This window comes from Pecten maximus, chromosome 8 (assembly GCF_902652985.1).
Source record: "Pecten maximus chromosome 8, xPecMax1.1, whole genome shotgun sequence".
NCBI lineage: Eukaryota > Metazoa > Mollusca > Bivalvia > Pectinida > Pectinidae > Pecten > Pecten maximus.
In genome coordinates, this window is record NC_047022.1 from 1,202,641 (window position 1) to 1,224,060 (window position 21,420).

The window sequence follows — 21,420 nt, forward strand, 5'->3', positions numbered from 1 at the left end:
GGGTTTATATGATACTCAATATCGTAGGGTTTATATGAAGCTCAATATCGTAGGGTTTATATGATGCTCAATATAATTTCAGTAACATTGAAATTGACCAGATCCTAACTTGATAGTTGCTCGGCGAGGATCCTCTGTAAATCTAAACAAAATGTATCGAGTCTGTAGATAGCTACTGGTTAAAGCTTTCATGAAGCAGTACGTGTTGTGTCAATACTAATGAGGATACAACTTAAGTTTTTCACATGCTTGTTCCTGTACTGTTTATATTGGCAGTGACCTATTTTTCACATGCATGTTCCTATGCTGTTTACATTGGCCATGACCTTTGACCCAAAGCTTTTAACCTTGGCCACAGTGAGTATATATAATACCTGTACCATACAAGGTTTGTATGTTTGAACTGTGTTCCTTGCATCTTTCTTCTGGTATTACATTAGAAAACCTGCAGTCCTTGACTGTGACCTTTGACCTACATTTATAAAACTGATTTGAATTTCAACCCACGTGATGAGCTATGTTGTCTTATCAGCTGACAATGGAAAGAAGGCTAAATAATATATCAGTGAGGACTCGATCGAGTAATTTTACCGTCACTATATAATCTGTCGGTGATGACTCGATTGAGTAATTTTACAGTCACTAAATAATCTGTCGGTGATGACTCGATTGAGTAATTTTACCGTCACTAAATAATCTGTTGGTGATGACTCGATTGAGTAATTTTACAGTCACTAAATAATCTGTCGGTGATGACTCGATTGAGTAATTTTACAGTCACTAAATAATCTGTCGGTGATGACTCGATCGAGTAATTTTACCGTCACTAAATAATCTGTCGGTGATGACTCGATCGAGTAATTTTACCGTCACTATATAATCTGTCGGTGATGACTCGATCGAGTAATTTTACCGTCACTATATAATCTGTCGGTGATGACTCGATTGAGTAATTTTACCGTCACTATATAATCTGTCGGTGATGACTCGATTGAGCTGATAATATTCATTGTAGCTACTTTTGTAAATGTAGAAAAAAAATCAGGAAGCATTGACCGTCGACTGCTGATATCAATTAAGCGCAGCCACCCAAAGAGCAAGGGGGCCTATGTGGTGGTATGGCACCCGTTGCCTGTCTGGCTTCAGCACTTATATTTGAATGATTCTTTCTCAATATTCCAGTGGCCCTGGGTCAAGATGTTTGGTCACCTTTATGGTTAAGAATACACACATGTTGTTTTGATTTCAAATATTGAAGATTATCTAACTCTACTGTATCTAACTCTCTACTGTATCTAACTCTACTGTATCTAACTCTATTGTATCTAACTCTCTACTGTATCTAACTCTACTGTATCTAACTCTCTATTGTATCTAGTTCTCTACTGTATCTACCTCTCTACTGTATCTAACTCTCTACTGTATCTACCTCTCTACTGTATCTAACTCTACTGTATCTAACTCTACTGTATCTAACTCTACTGTATCTAACTCTCTACTGTATCTAACTCTCTACTGTATCTAACTCTCTACTGTATCTAACTCTCTCTACTGTATCTAACTCTCTACTGTATCTAACTCTCTACTGTATCTAACTCTCTCTACTGTATCTAACTCTCTATTGTATCTAATTCTCTACTGTATCTACCTCTCTACTGTATCTAACTCTACTGTATCTAACTCTACTGTATCTAACTCTCTACTGTATCTAACTCTCTACTGTATCTAACTATCTACTGTAACTAACTCTCTATTGTATCTAATTCTCTATTGTATCTACCTCTCTACTGTATCTACCTCTCTACTGTATCTAACTCTACTGTATCTAACTCTCTACTGTATCTAACTCTACTGTATCTAACTCTCTACTGTATCTAACTCTCTACTGTATCTACCTCTCTACTGTATCTACCTCTCTGCTGTATCTAACTCTACTGTATCTAACTCTACTGTATCTAACTCTCTACTGTATCTAACTCTCTACTGTATCTAATTCTCTACTGTATCTACCTCTCTACTGTATCTACCTCTCTACTGTATCTAACTCTACTGTATCTAACTCTACTGTATCTAACTATCTAATGTATCTAACTCTACTGTATCTAACTCTACTGTATCTAATTCTCTATTGTATCTACCTCTCTACTGTATCTACCTCTCTACTGTATCTAACTCTCTACTGTATCTAACTCTACTGTATCTAACTCTCTACTGTATCTAACTCTCTACTGTATCTAACTCTACTGTATCTAACTCTCTACTGTATCTAACTCTCTATTGTATCTAATTCTCTACTGTATCTACCTCTCTACTGTATCTACCTCTCTACTGTATCTAACTCTACTGTATCTAACTCTACTGTATCTAACTATCTAATGTATCTAACTCTACTGTATCTAACTCTACTGTATCTAACTCTACTGTATCTAACTCTACTGTATCTAATTCTACTGTATCTAACTATCTACTGTATCTAACTCTCTACTGTATCTAACTCTACTGTATCTAACTCTCTACTGTATCTAACTCTCTACTGTATCTAACTCTCTACTGTATCTAACTCTACTGTATCTAACTCTCTACTGTATCTAACTCTACTGTATCTAACTCTACTGTATCTAAATCTCTATTGTATCTAACTCTCTATTGTATCTAGTTCTCTACTGTATCTACCTCTCTACTGTATCTAACTCTACTGTATCTAACTCTCTACTGTATCTAACTCTACTGTATCTAACTTATTACTGTATCTAACCCACTGTATCTACCTCTCTACTGTATCTAACTCTCTACTGTATCTAACTCTCTACTGTATCTACCTCTCTACTGTATCTAACTCTCTACTGTATCTAACTCTCTATTGTATCTAACTCTCTACTTTATCTAACTCTCTACTGTATTAACTCTACTGTATCTAACTCTCTACTGTAATAACCTCTACTGAATCTAACTCTCTACTGTATCTAACTCTCTACTGTATCTAACTCTCTACTGTATCTAACTATCTACTGTATCTAACTATCTACTGTATCTAACTCTACTGTATCTAACTATCTACTGTATCTAACTCTCTACTGTATCTAACTATCTACTGTATCTAACTCTACTGTATCTAACTCTACTGTATCTAACTCTACTGTATCTAACTCTACTGTATCTAACTCTCTACTGTATCTAACTCTCTACTGTATCTAACTCTCTATTGTATCTAACTCTCTACTGTATCTAACTCTCTATTGTATCTAACTCTCTACTTTATCTAAGTCTCTACTGTATCTAACTCTACTGTATCTAACTCTACTGTATCTAACTCTACTGTATCTAACTCTCTACTGTATCTAACTCTACTGTATCTAACTCTCTACTGTATCTAACTCTCTACTGTATCTAACTCTCTACTGTATCTAACTCTATTGTATCTAACTCTCTGCTGTATCTAACTTACTACTGTATCTAACTCTACTGTATCTAACTCTCTACTGTATCTAACTATCTACTGTATCTAACTCTACTGTATCTAACTATCTACTGTATCTAACTCTACTGTATCTAACTTACTACTGTATCTAACTTACTACTGTATCTAACTCTCTACTGTATCTAACTCTACTGTATCTAACTCTACTGTTTGAAATTTGAGTGTAAGTATTATTTGATTGAGCTATACCAAGTTTGGTCAATTTGATAATGTGGTTTAAATGCACTGAAATCTTTAAACAGCTTCTATCAATAATCAAGAGGCTCTGTCTCAAGCTATTTGGCCAGGCCAGTAGCATGTTGGGATGAAGTTTTGACTGACATAAATTTGTTTAAATGATAATTTTAGTCTACATGACAGATTGTACACAGAATTGCTGGCAATTATTATTCATATATAATTTAATGTAATTTTTTAATGAACCAAAATTCTCTGAATAATTTAACATAAAGACAAATGATTTAATTTGTTTAAGGTGGGTCCATGACTACCAGGATGCCTGCGTGGACAAGGTTGAAAAGTTCCTTTCAGGGGAGATCACTCCTCTTCAGAAGTTTCCCGTTCCAGTCTCTCAGGGGAGTCTAAAGGCAACATCACCAGATAAACCATTTCGCAGTTCTGGGGAGAAATCATTTCACAGTCCTGGGGAGAAATCATTTCACAGTCCAGGGGAGAAATCATTTCACAGTCCTGGGGAGAAATCATTTCACAGTCCTGGAGAGAAATTATTTCACACTCCAGGGGAGAAATCATTTCACAGTCCTGGGGAGAAGTCATTTCATAGCCCTGCTGAAAAATCTTTCCATAGTCCTGGAGAGAAGTCATTGCCAGTTCTTAGAGAAGAAAATCTGAATCCTGATGAAGCAGAAAAGTTATTGAAAATTACAAACAATAACAACACTAGTGACAGCATTCCATCTCTACCCTGAACAGTCAAATTTACAGCTAATCACGTAAGATTGAGGTCCAGTGATGTCTCTACCCTGAACAGTCAAATTTACAGTTAATCTCGTAAGATTGAGGTCCAGTGATGTCTCTACCCTGAACAGTCAAATTTACAGTTAATCTCGTAAGATTGAGGTCCAGTGATGTCTCTACCATGAACAGTCAAATTTACAGTTAATCACATAAGATTGAGGTCCAGTTATGTCTCTACCATGAACAGTCAAATTTACAGTTAATCACGTAATATTGAGGTCCAGTGATGTCTCTACCCTGAACAGTCAAATTTACAGTTAATCACGTAAGATTGAGGTCCAGTGATGTCTCTACCCTGAACAGTCAAATTTACAGTTAATTACGTAAGATTGAGGTCCAGTGATCTCTCGATGTTTAATATTTTGTTTTATAAGATATATAAAATTTAAACCTGAATAAAAATATATTAAAAAGGCATTCCTTCTTTTGAATAAAGTTTAGGTTATCAAAATTAAACTTACTGGAAAATATGTATTTTTCCAAGTAGTAAAAATTATGATGTTTACATTCAATAACTAAAGGTACTTTTATTCTCAAGATAAACCAAAGTTCTTTGAGTATCAAATCCTGTAGATGCCTAATTTGACCTGAAGTATCACTAATTACCGCACAGACATACAGTATTTATATACGATACTCCCTTTTCTTGTACATTACGGCGTTAATTTCATTACATGTAGGCACAGACACTCATATAATCATCATTCGGATAAAGATTTCATCAATAGAAATTGTGCATGTTTCTGATGTCCAAACGAAGGAATGCCCCATTAATAATTTAATATAATCATAATATATACATACAAAGAAAAAGTAATGATGTTTTATGACAGCATAATATTTACTGATGCGTGACAATAATGAACATGACATTATGTGGAGACTGCTGTAGTACAGCTGTAAACAATCATTGAATATAAAGATGATTTTGTATTAAAGACTTTTATTAGCTATATCTCTACAACTTATATAAAGCAGCAAATTTAATTGACATGGGATTATAATTATGTTGATAAAGAATATTGCAAGATTGTTTTAAAACAAATGATATGCAGATTTCTTTTTACATCGGAAACTATAAATTACTGTAATTAGTGATGATATTGTATGGATTCTGGTATCACTTGCCCCTGTCTGTTTCCATAGAAACCACATGTGTATTTGCTCCTACCAACTGTGTAACTCCAATATCTTTATGTGTTCTTAGAAACTGTATTCCTTAGTTTTTATATATGTATCCCTAGAAAATGCATTATTCCTTGGAAAACCCATGTTTCCCAAGAAACTGTATGTTTCCCTAGAAACGCTATGTTTCCCTAGAGACTGTATGATTCCCTAGAAACCCTATGTTTCCCTGGAAACCCTATGATTCCCTAGAAACCCTATGTTTCCCTGGAAACCCTATGATTCCCTAGAAACCCTATGTTTCCCTAGAGAATGTATAACTCCCTAGAAACCCTATGTTTCCCTAGAAACCCTATGATTCCCTAGAAACCCTATGTTTCCCTAGAAACCCTATGTTTCCCTAGAAACCCTATGATTCCCTAGAAACCCTATGTTTCCCTAGAAACCCTATGTTTCCCTGGAAACCCTATGTTTCCCTAGAAACCCTATGTTTCCCTAGAAACCCTATGATTCCCTAGAAACCCTATGTTTCCCTAGAGAATGTATAATTCCCTCTTTGTATTCCTGTCACAGATGTATGGCCTAGCACGATCGGTCTACCTGTAGATTTATATAATAATTAGTTTTATCTATATCTGCACTGTAAATAGTTGAACACAAAAGTTGAACTGTATATCATAATTGTATAGTTGAGCTCTTGCTATAATACTGACCCAAACCTTACCTGTATGGACTAATATTACCATACTGACCCAAACCTTACCTGTATGGACTAATATTACAATACTGACCCAAACCTTACCTGTATGTCTAATATGTATACTGACCCAAACCTTACCTGTATGGACTAACACTGGCCCAAACCTTACCTGTATGGACTAATATTACAATTCTGACCCAAACCTTACCTGTATGGACTAATATTACCATACTGACCCAAACCTTACCTGTATGGACTAATATTACCATACTGACCCAAACCTTACCTGTATGGACTAACACTGGCCCAAACCTTACCTGTATGGACTAATACTGACCCAAACCTTACCTGTATGGACTAACACTGGCCAAAACCTTACCTGTATGGACTAATATTACAAAACTGACCCAAACCTTACCTGCATGGACTAATATTACAATTCTGACCCAAACCTTACCTGTATGGACTATCATTATATGATTGGTACTATATATGTAATACTATCACTTATTTGTCAAATTGAGATCACATGATATAAATTATTTCCTTGGAAATACCTCCTGACATCACCGAGGAGTCAATATAATGTTTTGTCAGGTCCATGGAATCTTGTATCGACTCCTGCTAAAAATAGAATTATGTTATCTGTGCTGAGATGTATTTTTAGCAGAGGTCAATATAACATTCCATGAACCTGGGCGAAACGTTATATTGACCTCCCGGTGATGTGATGTGGTAATTTAAAGGAACTTTCTTATGTATTTTTGTTTTAAATCAATATACATCATATAATAAAGTAAATGCAGACTTTAGTTTCGGTCAATCCATCGTTTAACCGACATGCCCTGAACTATATCCCCTCAGCTTCGGCCTCGGGGAATATTGTCCAGGTCAGGTCCATAAAACCATGGATTGCCCTCAAACAAAGTCTGTATTTGTGTAATGTTGAATGATCCAGTACACTTCCTAATTTTCAAAATCTGATATTGCCTTTTGTTTGACATAAGTATCAGGTAGTAGTATATTAACCACATTAATTGCGACAGTAGACATTTAGTTAATATAAACTCCAGTATTTGTAGATTGGAGGTTAAGTTGGGTTGCAGAAAAATCAGAGTGAAAAAATATCAGATATTGTCACTCTGTTGGAGAATATTTTCTACAAAAAAATCTGTTATTCAAGTAAATATTAATAAGTAGTGTTAATTACTTCAGTATAAAGTAGGGAGGTAGTAAACTGGCATTGGAATACATGTATTTTCTGTACTAGTCGAGTGAAATGAATTATTTGTTTGTGGTTGAGTCCTTCTTGCCAAAATTCTTAAAGTGTAATATATGTGGAAATAGACTGTTTAGTGCCATTAATTTATTTCTACCGTTTGATTTCTATAGTTACTGGTTGGTCTTAAGATACCGAATGGTTGTACATGTAGTTGTTGTTACAGTAGTATTTCCCTAGTTCTTGTGGGGTTTCCATAGTTACTGGATGGTTTCTATTGTTATTGGATGGTTTCTATGGTTACTGGATGGTTTCTATTGTTACTGGATGGTTTCTATGATTACTGGATGGTTTCTATGGTTACTGGATGGTTTCCATTGTTACTGGATGGTTTCTATGGTTACTGGATGGTTTCTATGGTTACTGGATGGTTTCTATAGTTACTGGATAGTTTCCATAGTTACTGGATGGTTTCTATTGTTACTGGATGGTTTCTATGGTTACTGGATGGTTTCTATAGTTACTGGATGGTTTCTATGGTTACTGGATAGTTTCTATGGTTACTGGATGGTTTCTATGATTACTGGATGGTTTCTAAGGTTACTGGACGGTTTCTATGGTTCAATAATGATAAATGTGTGATTTTATGGTACTGTTGGTAAGGTTTCTATAGTTACTGGATGGTTTCTATGGTTACTGGATAGTTTCTATGGTTACTGGATGGTTTCTATGGTTACAGGATGGTTTATATAGTGACTGGATGGTTTCCATGGTTACTGGATGGTTTCTATGGTTACTGGACGGTTTCTATGGTTCAATAATGATAAATGTGTGATTTTATGGTACTGGATGGTTTAAGAGATTGTTCCCATCAGTTATATTTTTGGGAAGTGCCTTTTATGATAAGCCTTCTAGCATTAATATAAGGTTTGTTCTTAATGATTGGTTGTCTTTTTAAATTTGTAAAAAATGTCTTAAATGAACAAAATTTATCTGTAGTATATATAGCATTTATGTAGGGTTAGGGTTAGATATGCAATTTAAACAATTTTATGTTCCAGACCATATTGATGTCAAGTTTTAACATGTGTAGCAGGTTGTTTGAAATAACACCTGATAATATATGTAACAGTGTTCAGGTGTGTGTTTTCAGTCCTGATAATGTCATGGTGTTGAGGTGAGTTTTCAGTCCTGATAATGTCACAGTGTTCAGGTGTGTGTTTTCAGTCCTGACAATGTCACAGTGTTAAGGTGTGTGTTTTCAGTCCTGATAATGTCATGGTGTTCAGGTGAGTTTTCAGTACTGATAATGTCACAGTGTTCAGGTGTGTGTTTTCAGTCCTGACAATGTCACAGTGTTCAGGTGTGTGTTTTCAGTCCTGATAATGTCATGGTGTTGGGGTGAGTTTTCAGTACTGATAATGTCACAGTGTTGAGGTGAGTTTTCAGTACTGATAATGTCACAGTGTTCAGGTGTGAGTGTTCAGTCCTGATAATGTCACAGTGTTCAGTTGTAAGTTTTCAGTCCTGATAATGTCACAGTGTTGAGGTGTGAGTTTTCAGTCCTGATAATGTCACAGTGTTGAGGTGAGTTTTCAGTCCTGATAATGTCATGGTGTTGAGGTGAGTTTTCAGTCCTGATAATGTCACAGTGTTCAGGTGTGTGTTTTCAGTCCTGACAATGTCACAGTGTTAAGGTGTGTGTTTTCAGTCCTGATAATGTCATGGTGTTCAGGTGAGTTTTCAGTACTGATAATGTTAAAGTGTTCAGGTGTGTGTTTTCAGTCCTGACAATGTCACAGTGTTCAGGTGTGTGTTTTCAGTCCTGATAATGTCATGGTGTTGGGGTGAGTTTTCAGTACTGATAATGTCACAGTGTTGAGGTGAGTTTTCAGTACTGATAATGTCACAGTGTTCAGGTGTGAGTGTTCAGTCCTGATAATGTCACAGTGTTCAGTTGTAAGTTTTCAGTCCTGATAATGTCACAGTGTTGAGGTGTGAGTTTTCAGTCCTGATAATGTCACAGTGTTGAGGTGAGTTTTCAGTCCTGATACTGTCATGGTGTTGAGGTGAGTTTTCAGTACTGATAATGTCACAGTGTTGAGGTGTGAGTTTTCAGTCCTGATAATGTCACAGTGTTGAGGTGAGTTTTCAGTCCTGATAATGTCATGGTGTTGAGGTGAGTTTTCAGTACTGATAATGTCACAGTGTTGAGGTGTGAGTTTTCAGTCCTGATAATGTCACAGTGTTGAGGTGAGATTTCAGTCCTGATAATGTAACAGATGTTTCCAGTCTAAATTTCCTGGAATAACTAATGACAAATACTTTATATCTGTCCTGGCTTGTTATTGAACTTCACCAGGAAATCCTGGAGTCTGTGTGAAAGCTGACTAGGGTTGCTGGCGTTGGGACACATAGTTAGAGTGTTTTGCTATTTTTTTGTAAGAACAGCACATCAGGGATAAATCACTTTAAAATTACACAATATGGTGCTAGACTTGTCCCTGGTATTACTACCTTCATTGTTGTTCATTGGTATATTATACACTATATAGAATTATCTTTAGATGTTTGTATTATACAACTTATTTACAAATTCCCAGTTTATACATGTAAATCCATACAACATACATAAGGAATCAAAAATACAATACACTGAAATCGAAGTTTCTGTATTTTACAATTTGTAGATCACAAGACTTATTCGAACAAAAAATCAACAGGATGAAAAAACAAATTAACACACCATCAACACAACATCAACATATCAACATCAACAACACAACACAACACATCAAAAATTCAAACAACACAACACATCAACGACACATAAACAACATATCATCAATACATATACAACAGAAACAACACAACACATCAACTAAACGTTTACAACATAAACAATACATATACAACACAAACCATACGTATACAACATATCATCTATACATATACAACACAAACCATACGTATACAACACATAAACAACACAACACATCATCTATACATATACAACACAAACCATACGTATACAACACATAATTAATACAACACATCATCTATACATATACAACACAAACCATACGTATACAACACATACTTAACACAACATATCATCTATACATATACAACACAAACCATACGTATACAACACATAAACAACACAACACATCATCTATACATATACAACACAAACTATACGTATACAACACATAAACAACACAACACATCATCTATACATATACAACACAAACTATACGTATACAACACATGAACAACACAACACATCATCTATACATATACAACACAAACCATACGTATACAACACATGAACAACACAACACATCATCTATACATATACAACACAAACTATACGTATACAATACATGAACAACACAACAACAACACAACAACAATACATCATCAAATTATCAATAATACACCAATAAATCAAAACCTAACAATACAGTATAAACCACCAAAATTAAAGGCCAGTAATCCCACCTGATAGAAATGGGTTTGTAAAACTTCCTGTGGTCAAGTATTGTTGCATGATTTTACCAGATATATTTACCGATTATGACATTCAATTTAAATGCATTTTCAATTTCATTTTATTAATAGATGATTAGTTTCATGTTATTGTATAAGGAGTGTAGACCTAATTTAGCGTATATGTTACAGTTTTATGTTAACAATTAAAAAGTTCTAGATATATCAGTCAATTAGCTTCACACATAGTAAACCATATATAAAACCCTGGTTGTATGTGAACATGTTGATATTTGAATGATTGAGTCATGATTTGTAGTAATTTGTATACTAGAGGAATTAAAACATGTTTAGTGTCATGATCTGTGTCAGTCTTGTAGATATCCTATCAATCGTTCACCAAAGTCGAGTTACCGGTAAGTTTTAAATTTGTTTGAAATTGTTTAACATCTTTATCAACAGCTATAAGGACGGATTCTCCGGTGAGATGTATTTTGGGGGAGCTGTGATATATTTGTGTTTTCTCCTTGTGATAGCGCGGAACTGATGCCAATTTTATAGTGCTACCTCACTGAAGCATACTGCTGAAAACATTCATCAGGACACCCCATCCGGTCAAATTATACCAACAACAGGCGACCCAGTCGTCAGACTCCTAAAATTCTCAAGTGCTAAGCAGAAGCAGCGCCTTCAATTTTAAGAACCTGGAATGTCTTGGCCAGAGGTCAGGACCCAATGCCTTACTTCAGATTTCAGATTTTATTTACACTCAGACACATGACAATGTGTTACACGAGGTACATTTATAACGAAATTCTTTGACATGACAGGATGGACAGATATAATATATAAATTTATAGTTACAAATAGCAGTGAAATGCTGCAGAAACTTATATTGCAATACACATGATGTATATGTTTCCTTAATTACCAGTAACAACTTATTAATATGATAGAGAGGAAACATATAATATACATGTTGTATAAATCTTTCATAGTCCAAGTCAACACTTTATGATAGATACATATATTACAGCAAAATAATACAATCATTTATACACATACGGTTTGTTAAAGCTTCATAATAAAAGAGATAATTTTTTAAGAAAAATGGACAATCCGTTTAGAACTTGTTTGTTACATACTGACAACAGGCCTTTCATTTTCATCTCATTTGGATTTGTACGAAAATAATTTGAAATATATTTATTTTGCAAATTTTTAACTAGCTCATTTTTACAAGAAAACAGATAGTGATATTCATCTCCAATACTTTCTAAACATAGGTTACATATTCTTTCTTCGTAACCTTTCTTCTTTCGGGATTCTTTGCCATCTACCCGTTTCAATAGGGAATTTAAAATTGCATGTACGTATTTTAGTTATACGGTATATAGTCTATTATTTTCTGACAATGCTGTCAAATATTTTTCAAGACCAAATTGAGATTTACATATTGAGTAAAAATCGCCTCTTGAAGAGTTATCTATTTCTGAGAACCACTTTTGGATAAATTAATCTTGGAGTCTCTGTTTCAGTTGATTTTTAAAGAACAATTTATTCATACTAAATCTATTTTCAAAAATAAATGAAAAGCCAGATTCATCATATATGTTTTTAACTTTGTTGATCCATTTAAAAGAAAGAGTTCCGGCGTCATGCAGTTTAATTGCTAATTTTAGTAGAATACTACTAAGTTTATTTTCATTACAAAGAAGACTGTTCCAAAAACGAGCCATTCTAAGTTTAATATTCAGTTCTAGTGGGAAACGACCCAGTTCACCATATACCATAAATGATGGAGTACTTGATCTCACTTTTAGCACTCTTTTGCAAAATTTGAGATGGATTTGTTCCAATGCACGCAAGTTTTCAAATCCCCATACTTCGGATCCGTATAACAAGATTGGTTCAATTACAGTGTCAAAAATATGAAGTTGTATATCAATAGGAATAGCATGATTACGATTTTTTTTATACAATGTATACAATGGCTTTTGTGCTTGTTCAATTAATTTATCCCTTGCTTTTGCAAAATTTCCATTATAATTAACTACTACACCAAGATATGAAAAACTATCTACAATTTCAAGTGTTGCATCCTTCAGACGAAATTCAAGGTTTTGGTTACATTTGCGTTTACTGAAAATCATGACTTTTGTTTTGTCAACATTTACTTTCAGTTTCCAAATTTCACAATATCTGGAAAATATCCAGTGCTTTTTGTAGCCCTTCTGGTGTTTCTGCAAAGATAATGGTATCATCAGCGTATAGGAGTACAGAAACTTCAACAAAAAGATGCAATTCATTTGAAATTTCATCTGCGATTTTGTGTAACGGATCACTTTTCATAGATTTAAAAAACATTTCTAAATCATTTATAAACATAGAAAATAATATGGGGGAAAGATTTTCCCCTTGTCGTACCCCAATTAAACAAGGGAAATATTCTGATATTTTTCCATTGTATTTAACACAAGACTTGATATTTTGATACATATTTTTTATAACTTTAAAGCATTTGCCTTTAATATGACATTTTTGCAATTTCGTCCATAGCCCAGCTCTCCAAATTGTGTCAAACGCTTTTCTGAGATCAATAAAAGCACAGTAGAGTTTCTTACCACTATTCAGGTATAATGTAATCAGAGACCTATAGACCTATATACTAGGGATTCGCAACAAGCTCTTTGGCTTACCAAACGTCACCGCCCAGCGGAAGTTCGGGTAATTTATCCCATAGTGCATTGCTGCTCCTACTGTTTAGACGCCATATTGAAGGTACGCCTGAAACACAGTCAGCTTTATGACAGCTCATAGAAGACTATTGTCCGATAACAAATCACCCGAATCAAACGTAAGTGCAATTATTTTTATGTAAACTGGTGTTTCAAACGTATTCCGTCGTACTTTATGTTCGGAAGACTGCACATGTGACGGTTCTTTTCACGCTGGTTAGCTTATGTCTGGTGTTAAAGACGATGCTACATGGTTTTAGTTTACTCAGAGACCTATATACTAGGGATTCGCAACAAGCTCTTTGGCTTACCAAACGTCACCGCCGAGCGGAAGTTCGGGTAATTTATCCCATAGTGCATTGCTGCTCCTACTGTTTAGACGCCATATTGAAGGTACGCCTGAAACACGGTCAGCTTTATGACAGCTCATAGAAGACTATTGTCCGATAACAAATCACGGGAATCAAACGTAAGTGCAATTATTTTTATGTAAACTGGTGTTTCAAACGTATTCCGTCGTACTTTATGTTCGGAAGACTGCACATGTGACCGTTCTTTTCACGGCGATTACCACGCTGGTTAGCTTATGTCTGGTGTTAAGGACAGTGCTACATGGTTTCAGTTTATATTATTAACTCCTTTTTTATTTATTGACCAATTTCAAAATGGTTTTCAAATAATTGTTGCTCGGTAGTTACTCTATCGCGTTTAGTCAAATTTGTTGTGTAATTCATTGTGAATATTTAGTTATTGCCAAGTGAAAATAAGTAAACAAAACAAATTATGGTTATACTGAGAATGGCTGGTGTTAAGGACAGTGCTACATGGTTTCAGTTTATATAATTAACTCCTTTTTTATTTATTGACCAATTTCAAAATGGTTTTCAAATAATTCTTGCTCGATAGTTACTCTATCGCGTTTAGTCAAATTTGTTGTGTAATTCATTGTGAATATTTAGTTATTGCCCAGTGAAAATAAGTAAACAAAACAAATTATGGTTATACTGTGAATGGCTGGTGTTAAGGACAGTGCTACATGGTTTCAGTTTATATAATTAACTCCTTTTTTATTTATTGACCAATTTCAAAATGGTTTTCAAATAATTATTGCTCGGTAGTTACTCTATCGCGTTTAGTCAAATTTGTTGTGTAATTCATTGTGAATATTTAGTTATTGCCCAGTGAAAATAAGTAAACAAAACAAATTATGGTTATACTGTGAATGGCTGGTGTTAAGGACAGTGCTACATGGTTTCAGTTTATATTATTAACTCCTTTTTTATTTTTTGACCAATTTCAAAATGGTTTTCAAATAATTCTTGCTCGATAGTTACTGTATCGCGTTTAGTCAAATTTGTTGTGTAATTCATTGTGAAAATTTAGTTATTGCCAAGTGAAAATAAGTAAACAAAACAAATTATGGTTATACTGTGAATGGCTGGTGTTAGGGACAGTGCTACATGGTTTCAGTTTAACTCCTTTTTTTATTTATTGACCAATTTCAAAATGGTTTTCAAATAATTGTTGCTCGATAGTTACCGTATTGCGTTTAGTCAAATTTGTTGTGTAATTCATTGTCTTTAATATCATATTTATAATTAGATTAGTGATTTGATAGCTATAATCTGTAGAATTTTATATAGTATAAGCATGACTTCTGTTAACATTGATCTCATGAATAATAAAGCCATTATTGAAAGAAATGCATTAATTGAAACCAATTGAAAAAAGCATTAATCAGTCTACTGTAAATTAAATTAAATATTATACTTTTTGTAAATTATTTAGTATTTTAAAACAGATATTTGATACAGAATTGCAGGGATTGATCGAGGAATGAGTGTGTTGGAATATAATAGCTATGATATCTTTTGCACATAGCAAAACATTAAATACTGCGGTATATATTTTATTGTATTGTGTGGGAAATTAATAAAATCAAAAGGTTATATATATTTTTTTTCCCCATTATGACCGATATATATACACACCCCTCCCCCCGCCCCCCCTCCCCAGTCCCCGCCCACCCTTTGGGGCATTGATCACACCTCACCTTTGATAAAAACATTAACACCTGGTCATGGGGCATCTCCTAATAAACTCAAAGGGGGGTCCATTCAGAATATATGTAGAGTATATACCTGTATGTACCTGTACTTCTGGGTCTACAGAAAAAAATATATTGTCATGGTGATCACCTGGGCTCCCCCACTCCATCCAAACCATAGGGACATTGACCACACCTTTATTACCTTTGAGATATACATGAATCAACAGGTGTGTCTCATTGTCAACACCTGTCCTGAGGCTGGCCATGTCCATCTCCCCAAAATACTAGAGTTCACTAAAGGCATGCTGTGCAGTATACAATCTAAATATTTACCTGTACTCTGGAAGACAAAAATCCCTCAGGTGTGTCCTCATTCCCTAATTAAACTTAAATGGATCCATTCATATTTAGATATATATGTTTTTAGGTTAATTTTGAATTTACGAATCTGTTTAATCAACATTTGGGGTATATGAATTTACTGCAGGGTATTTGAAATTTGAATGTTTCAAATTTAAATCTTATAGAAGCTTCTCTGCCTATTCTATACCATTATGTATCAATACTTATTAAACTTGATTTTTTTTTCAGAAAGCCAAAGAAGAAAAGATCTACCATTGGTACATGACCTAAGCACTATCAAAGTTTTCAATACTAAATAATAAATATTATCAATCATCAAACATGACAGTGTTTTTTTTTTTTTTTTTTTTCATTTTACTTAAGACTTTTGCTATAGCATTTGTCTAATAAACAAGAAATATCTCCAAAAAAACATAAAGGCATAGTTTTAATGCTGGTTTTTATACTGTAAAACTGCTGGTGAAATAAATCAACGAATCACTGGTCTAGTGGTGGGTGCAGATGAGCTCTAAGGCCTATAGGTATATAAGATATATAAGATATATAACATTAAACAACTACAGATGTGTACAGGAGAGTGTTACATACATGTACATGAAAACTGTTCAATATAAAATTATCTACACTAATAAATTTTGTCTTTTGCAAGCCAAGTATAGATATTAACCTAAATTTGACAACTCTCTAACATTATTAACAGATAATATTTGGATTAATTTAAAAACAGAATGCCTTTTGTAGTAATATTGTTTTATACATTTTACCCTCAGACCTGTATATAATGGACATATCAAAATAAAATGAATCTCATCCTCGATGTCACACAAATCACAATTGTTACAGGTTCTATTTCTTTGGGTAATATTATTATGTCTACCTATTTCTATATTTAATTTGTGTGAGGATGCTCCACATACATTTATATTTAGTTTCTATAGGTTTAAAACTGTACACAGTGGCTATCTATCAGATATCGATATATAATCTACCTTTCGACGAACTAGATATCTGTTAACATGTTTTGTTTTGTAACATCAGTCAATCTCTGCTCAATGCTTTTAAAAGCATAGTCTACTGGTGAATTAGAATAAAACATGTACTCAATACCTAAAGTGGCTAATTCATTCTTAATGTCACATATCCACACGTCATTCTCATTTACCATTTCATCAAGACATGTTTTCAATACCAGATTATCCGACTGTTTCACCAATATTTGAACACTCTTAATTTTCTCATAATAGTTAATGGTTATCTACCCAATTCACAGTAAACGAAGTCATTGCAAGTTGATTTAGGCACCTTATTAAGTTAAGTACTTTTTTTTTACAGAATTTCTAATGTACGCTTTCGACATCCGGTGCTTTATGAAATCCCCATATTTCCGATGCATAACGTAAAATACTATTTACATACGAATCAAAAATAGAACAATAAGTTTCTACATTCAAGCAATGATTTCTAAGAGAGTTTTTGTGTTTTGTAAAACTTCCCATTGTAGTTGAACAGCATAACCAAGTATTTAAAACTGTCAACAATTTCTATATTGTCATTATTATTCTTTATTATATTTCCATGGCTCATTATTTCTTATTTGTCCACAATTTCTAAACACCATGATTTTAGTTATATCAACATTGACCTCCAGATTCCATTTTATGGTATATGCATATAAAGAATCCAACATAATTTGTAAATCTTCTGGGCAGTTAACAAATAAAGCCATGTCGTCGGTATACATTAGCAAGAAAAGATCAAGCATCTGTAATTCAATACTTGGACAGTTGTCATTAATAAAGTGTATTTAGATACAAAGAAAATAACACAGGTGATTATATTTCCCCTTGTAAGAGTCCGGTATAATTAGGGAAGCACTGACTGAAGTCAGTATCACTATCGAAAATATAAGAATCGTCGTGAGTAAATTTCTCTATACATCTAAATTTAGATCATCGTCTAATGGCAGAAAATCGGACGACATTTTCCATATGTTTCTATATGAATCTTTAACGGAAAAATGGTGCTTTTTTCGGTTAGACACTACTTAAATATCGTTGTTCACATCTGCCGATATACATTACAGTGCATAGGTATAACTATCGCCAGTGTGAAGTTATCTCGGCCAAACGCGGTGACACATGTGCACAGACAGTCGTCGCCATCTCTTGGCACGGCACATGTCACTAATATAAACAACTCCGATATCCACTTATTGCGCAGCCGCAGCGCTTGGTCTCGCTAGATCTCGTGCTAAATATACCTCCGGTTATGAGAACAATAGGTGAGGTCGTGACTCTGCGAGAAAAGCGGTTGCTGCGAATCCCTAGTATATAGGTCTCTGGTTTACTTGTTAAACTCCTTTTTTATTTATTGACCAATTTCAAAATGGTTTTCAAATAATTCTTGCTCGATAGTTACTGTATCGCGTTTAGTCAAATTTGTTGTGTAATTCATTGTAAATATTTAGTTATTGCCCAGTGAAAATAAGTAAACAAAACAAATTATGGTTATACTATGAATGGCTGGTGTTAGTTTATAATTAACTCCTTTTTTATTTAATTTATTGACCAATTTCAAAATGGTTTTCAAATAATTGTTGCTCGATAGTTACTGTATCGCGTTTAGTCAAATTTGTTGTGTAATTCATTGTGAATATTTAGTTATTGCCCAGTGAAAATAAGTAAACAAAACAAATTATGGTTATACTATGAATGGCTGGTGTTAAGGACAGTGCTACATGGTTTCAGTTTATGATTAACTCCTTTTTTATTTATTGACCAATTTCAAAATGGTTTTCAAATAATTGTTGCTCGATAGTTACTCTATCGCGTTTAGTCAAATTTGTTGTGTAATTCATTGTGAATAGTTAGTTATTGCCCGGTGAAAATTAGTAAACAAAACAAGAGAAAAAGATGGCTGGTATACTATCGTCTATTTTGTTTTTAACTGGAAGGTGTTTATAATTTAAACTATCCATTTATTATATTCAATTCAACTTTAATATCATATTTATAATTAGGTTAGTGATTTGATAGCTATAATCTGTAGAATTTTATATAGTATAATCATGACTTCTGTTAACATTGATCTCATGAATAATAAAGCCATGATTGAAATAAATGCATTAATTGAAACAAATTGAAAAAAGCATAAATCAGTCTAATGTAAATTAAATTAAATATGATACTTTTTGTAAATTATTTAGTGTTTCAAAACAGATATTTGATACAGAATTGCAGGGATTGATCGAGGAATGAGTGTGTTTGGAATATAATAGCTATGATATCTTTTGCACATAGCAAAACATTAAATACCGCGGTATATATTTTATTGTATTGTGTGGGAAATTAATAAAATCAAAAGGTTATATATTTTTTTCCCATTATGACCGATATATATACCCCCCCCCCCCCCCCCCCCCCCCCCCCCCCCAAACCTTTGGGGCATTGATCACACGTGCACCTCACCTTTGATTAAAAACATTAACACCTTATCATGGGGCATCTCCTAATAAACTCAAAGGGGGGTCCATTCTGTACTTCTGGGTCTACAGAAAAAAATATTGTCATGGTGATCACCTAGGCTCCCCCATTCCATCCAAACCATAGGGACATTGACCACACCTTTATTACCTTTGAGATATACATGAATCAACAGGTGTGTCTCATTGTCAACACCTGTCCTGAGGCTGGCCATGTCCATCTCCCCAAAATACTAGAGTTCACTAAAGGCATGCTGTGCAGTATACAATCTAAATATTTACCTGTACTCTGGAAGACAAAAATCCCTCAGGTGTGTCCCCATTCCCTAATTAAACTTAAATGGGTCCATTCATATTTAGATATATATGTTTTTAGGTTAATTTTGAATTTACGAATCTGTTTAATCAACATTTGGGGTATATGAATTTACTGCAGGGTATTCGAAAGTTGAATGTTTCAAATTTAAATCTTATAGAAGCTTCTCTGCCTATTCTATACCATAATGTATCAATACTTATTAAACTTGATTTTTTTTTTCTCAGAAAGCCAAAGAAGAAAAGATCTACCATTGGTACATGACCTAAGGCCTAAGCACTATCAAAGTTTTCAATACTAAATAATAAAATATTATCAATCATCAAACATGACAGTGGTTTTTTTTTTTCATTTTACTTAAGACTTTTGCTATAGCATTTGTCTAATAAACAAGAAATATCTCTAAAAAAAAGATAAAAGGCATAGTTTTAATGCTGATTTTTATACTGTAAAACTGCTGGTGAAATAAATCAACGAATCACTGGTCTAGTGGTGGGTGCAGATGAGCTCTAAGGCCTATAAGATATATAACATTAAACAACTACAGATGTGTACAGGAGAGTGTTACATACATGTACATGAAAACTGTCCAATATAAAATTATCTACACTTTTGCAAGCCAAGTATAGATATTAACCTAAATTTGACAACTCTCTAACATTATTAACAGATAATAGTTGGATTAATTTAAAAACAGAATGTCTTTTGTAGTAATATTGTTTGATACATTTTACCCTCAGACCTGTATATAATGGACATATCAAAATAAAATGAAACTCATCCCCGATGTCACCCAAATCACAATTGTTACAGGTTCTATTTCTTTGGGTAATATTATTATGTCTACCTATTTCTATATTTAATTTGTGTGAGGATGCTCCACATACATTTATATTTAGTTTCTATAGGTTTAAAACTGTACACAGTGGCTATCTATCAGATATCGATATATAATCTACCTTTCGACCAGATATCTGTTAACATGTTTTGTTTTGTAACATCGGTCAATCTCTGCTCAATGCTTTTAAAATCATAGTCTACTGGTGAATTAGAATAAAACATGTACTCAATACCTAGGTATTAAATATCGTTGCTCACATCTGCCGATATACATTACAGTGCATAGGTATAACTATCGCCAGTGTGAAGTTATCTCGGCCAAACGCGGTGACACATGTGCACAGACAGTCGTCGCCATCTCTTGGCACGGCACATGTCACTAATATAAACAACTCCGATATCCACCTATTGCGCAGCCGCAGCGCTTGGTCTCGCTAGATCTCGTGCTAAATATACCTCCGGTTATGAGAACAATAGGTGAGGTCGTGACTCTGCGAGAAAAGCGGTTGTTGCGAATCCCTAGTATATAGTATATAGGTCTCTGATGTAATTAATATATTTAAAATAAAAATATTGTCAATTGTTGAATGATTTTTCCGGAATCCAGCTTGGCTAATTGAGAGTACATGATTATGCTTAA

The 21,420-nt window shown here is 33.9% G+C and overlaps 1 protein-coding gene across 4 annotated transcripts in view; it reads left to right on the plus strand.

Annotated features, from left to right (window-relative positions):
• The window catches only part of LOC117332419 (sterile alpha and TIR motif-containing protein 1-like), a 37,415-nt gene extending 27,177 nt beyond the window's left edge, over positions 1-10,238 (plus strand). Inside the window, exons 9-11 of one of the 4 annotated variants that reach the window (XM_033891311.1) lie at positions 3,954-7,930; positions 8,164-9,643; positions 9,754-10,238. In XM_033891311.1, coding sequence (XP_033747202.1) covers positions 3,954-4,407 — 454 coding nt within the window. In that variant the 3' untranslated portion in view covers positions 4,408-7,930; positions 8,164-9,643; positions 9,754-10,238. Of the gene's footprint in view, positions 1-3,953; positions 7,931-8,163 lie in introns of all 4 variants that reach the window. The other 3 variants (XM_033891310.1, XM_033891307.1, XM_033891308.1) reach the window with 3 other exon arrangements.
• Positions 10,239-21,420: the final 11,182 nt, after the last annotated feature.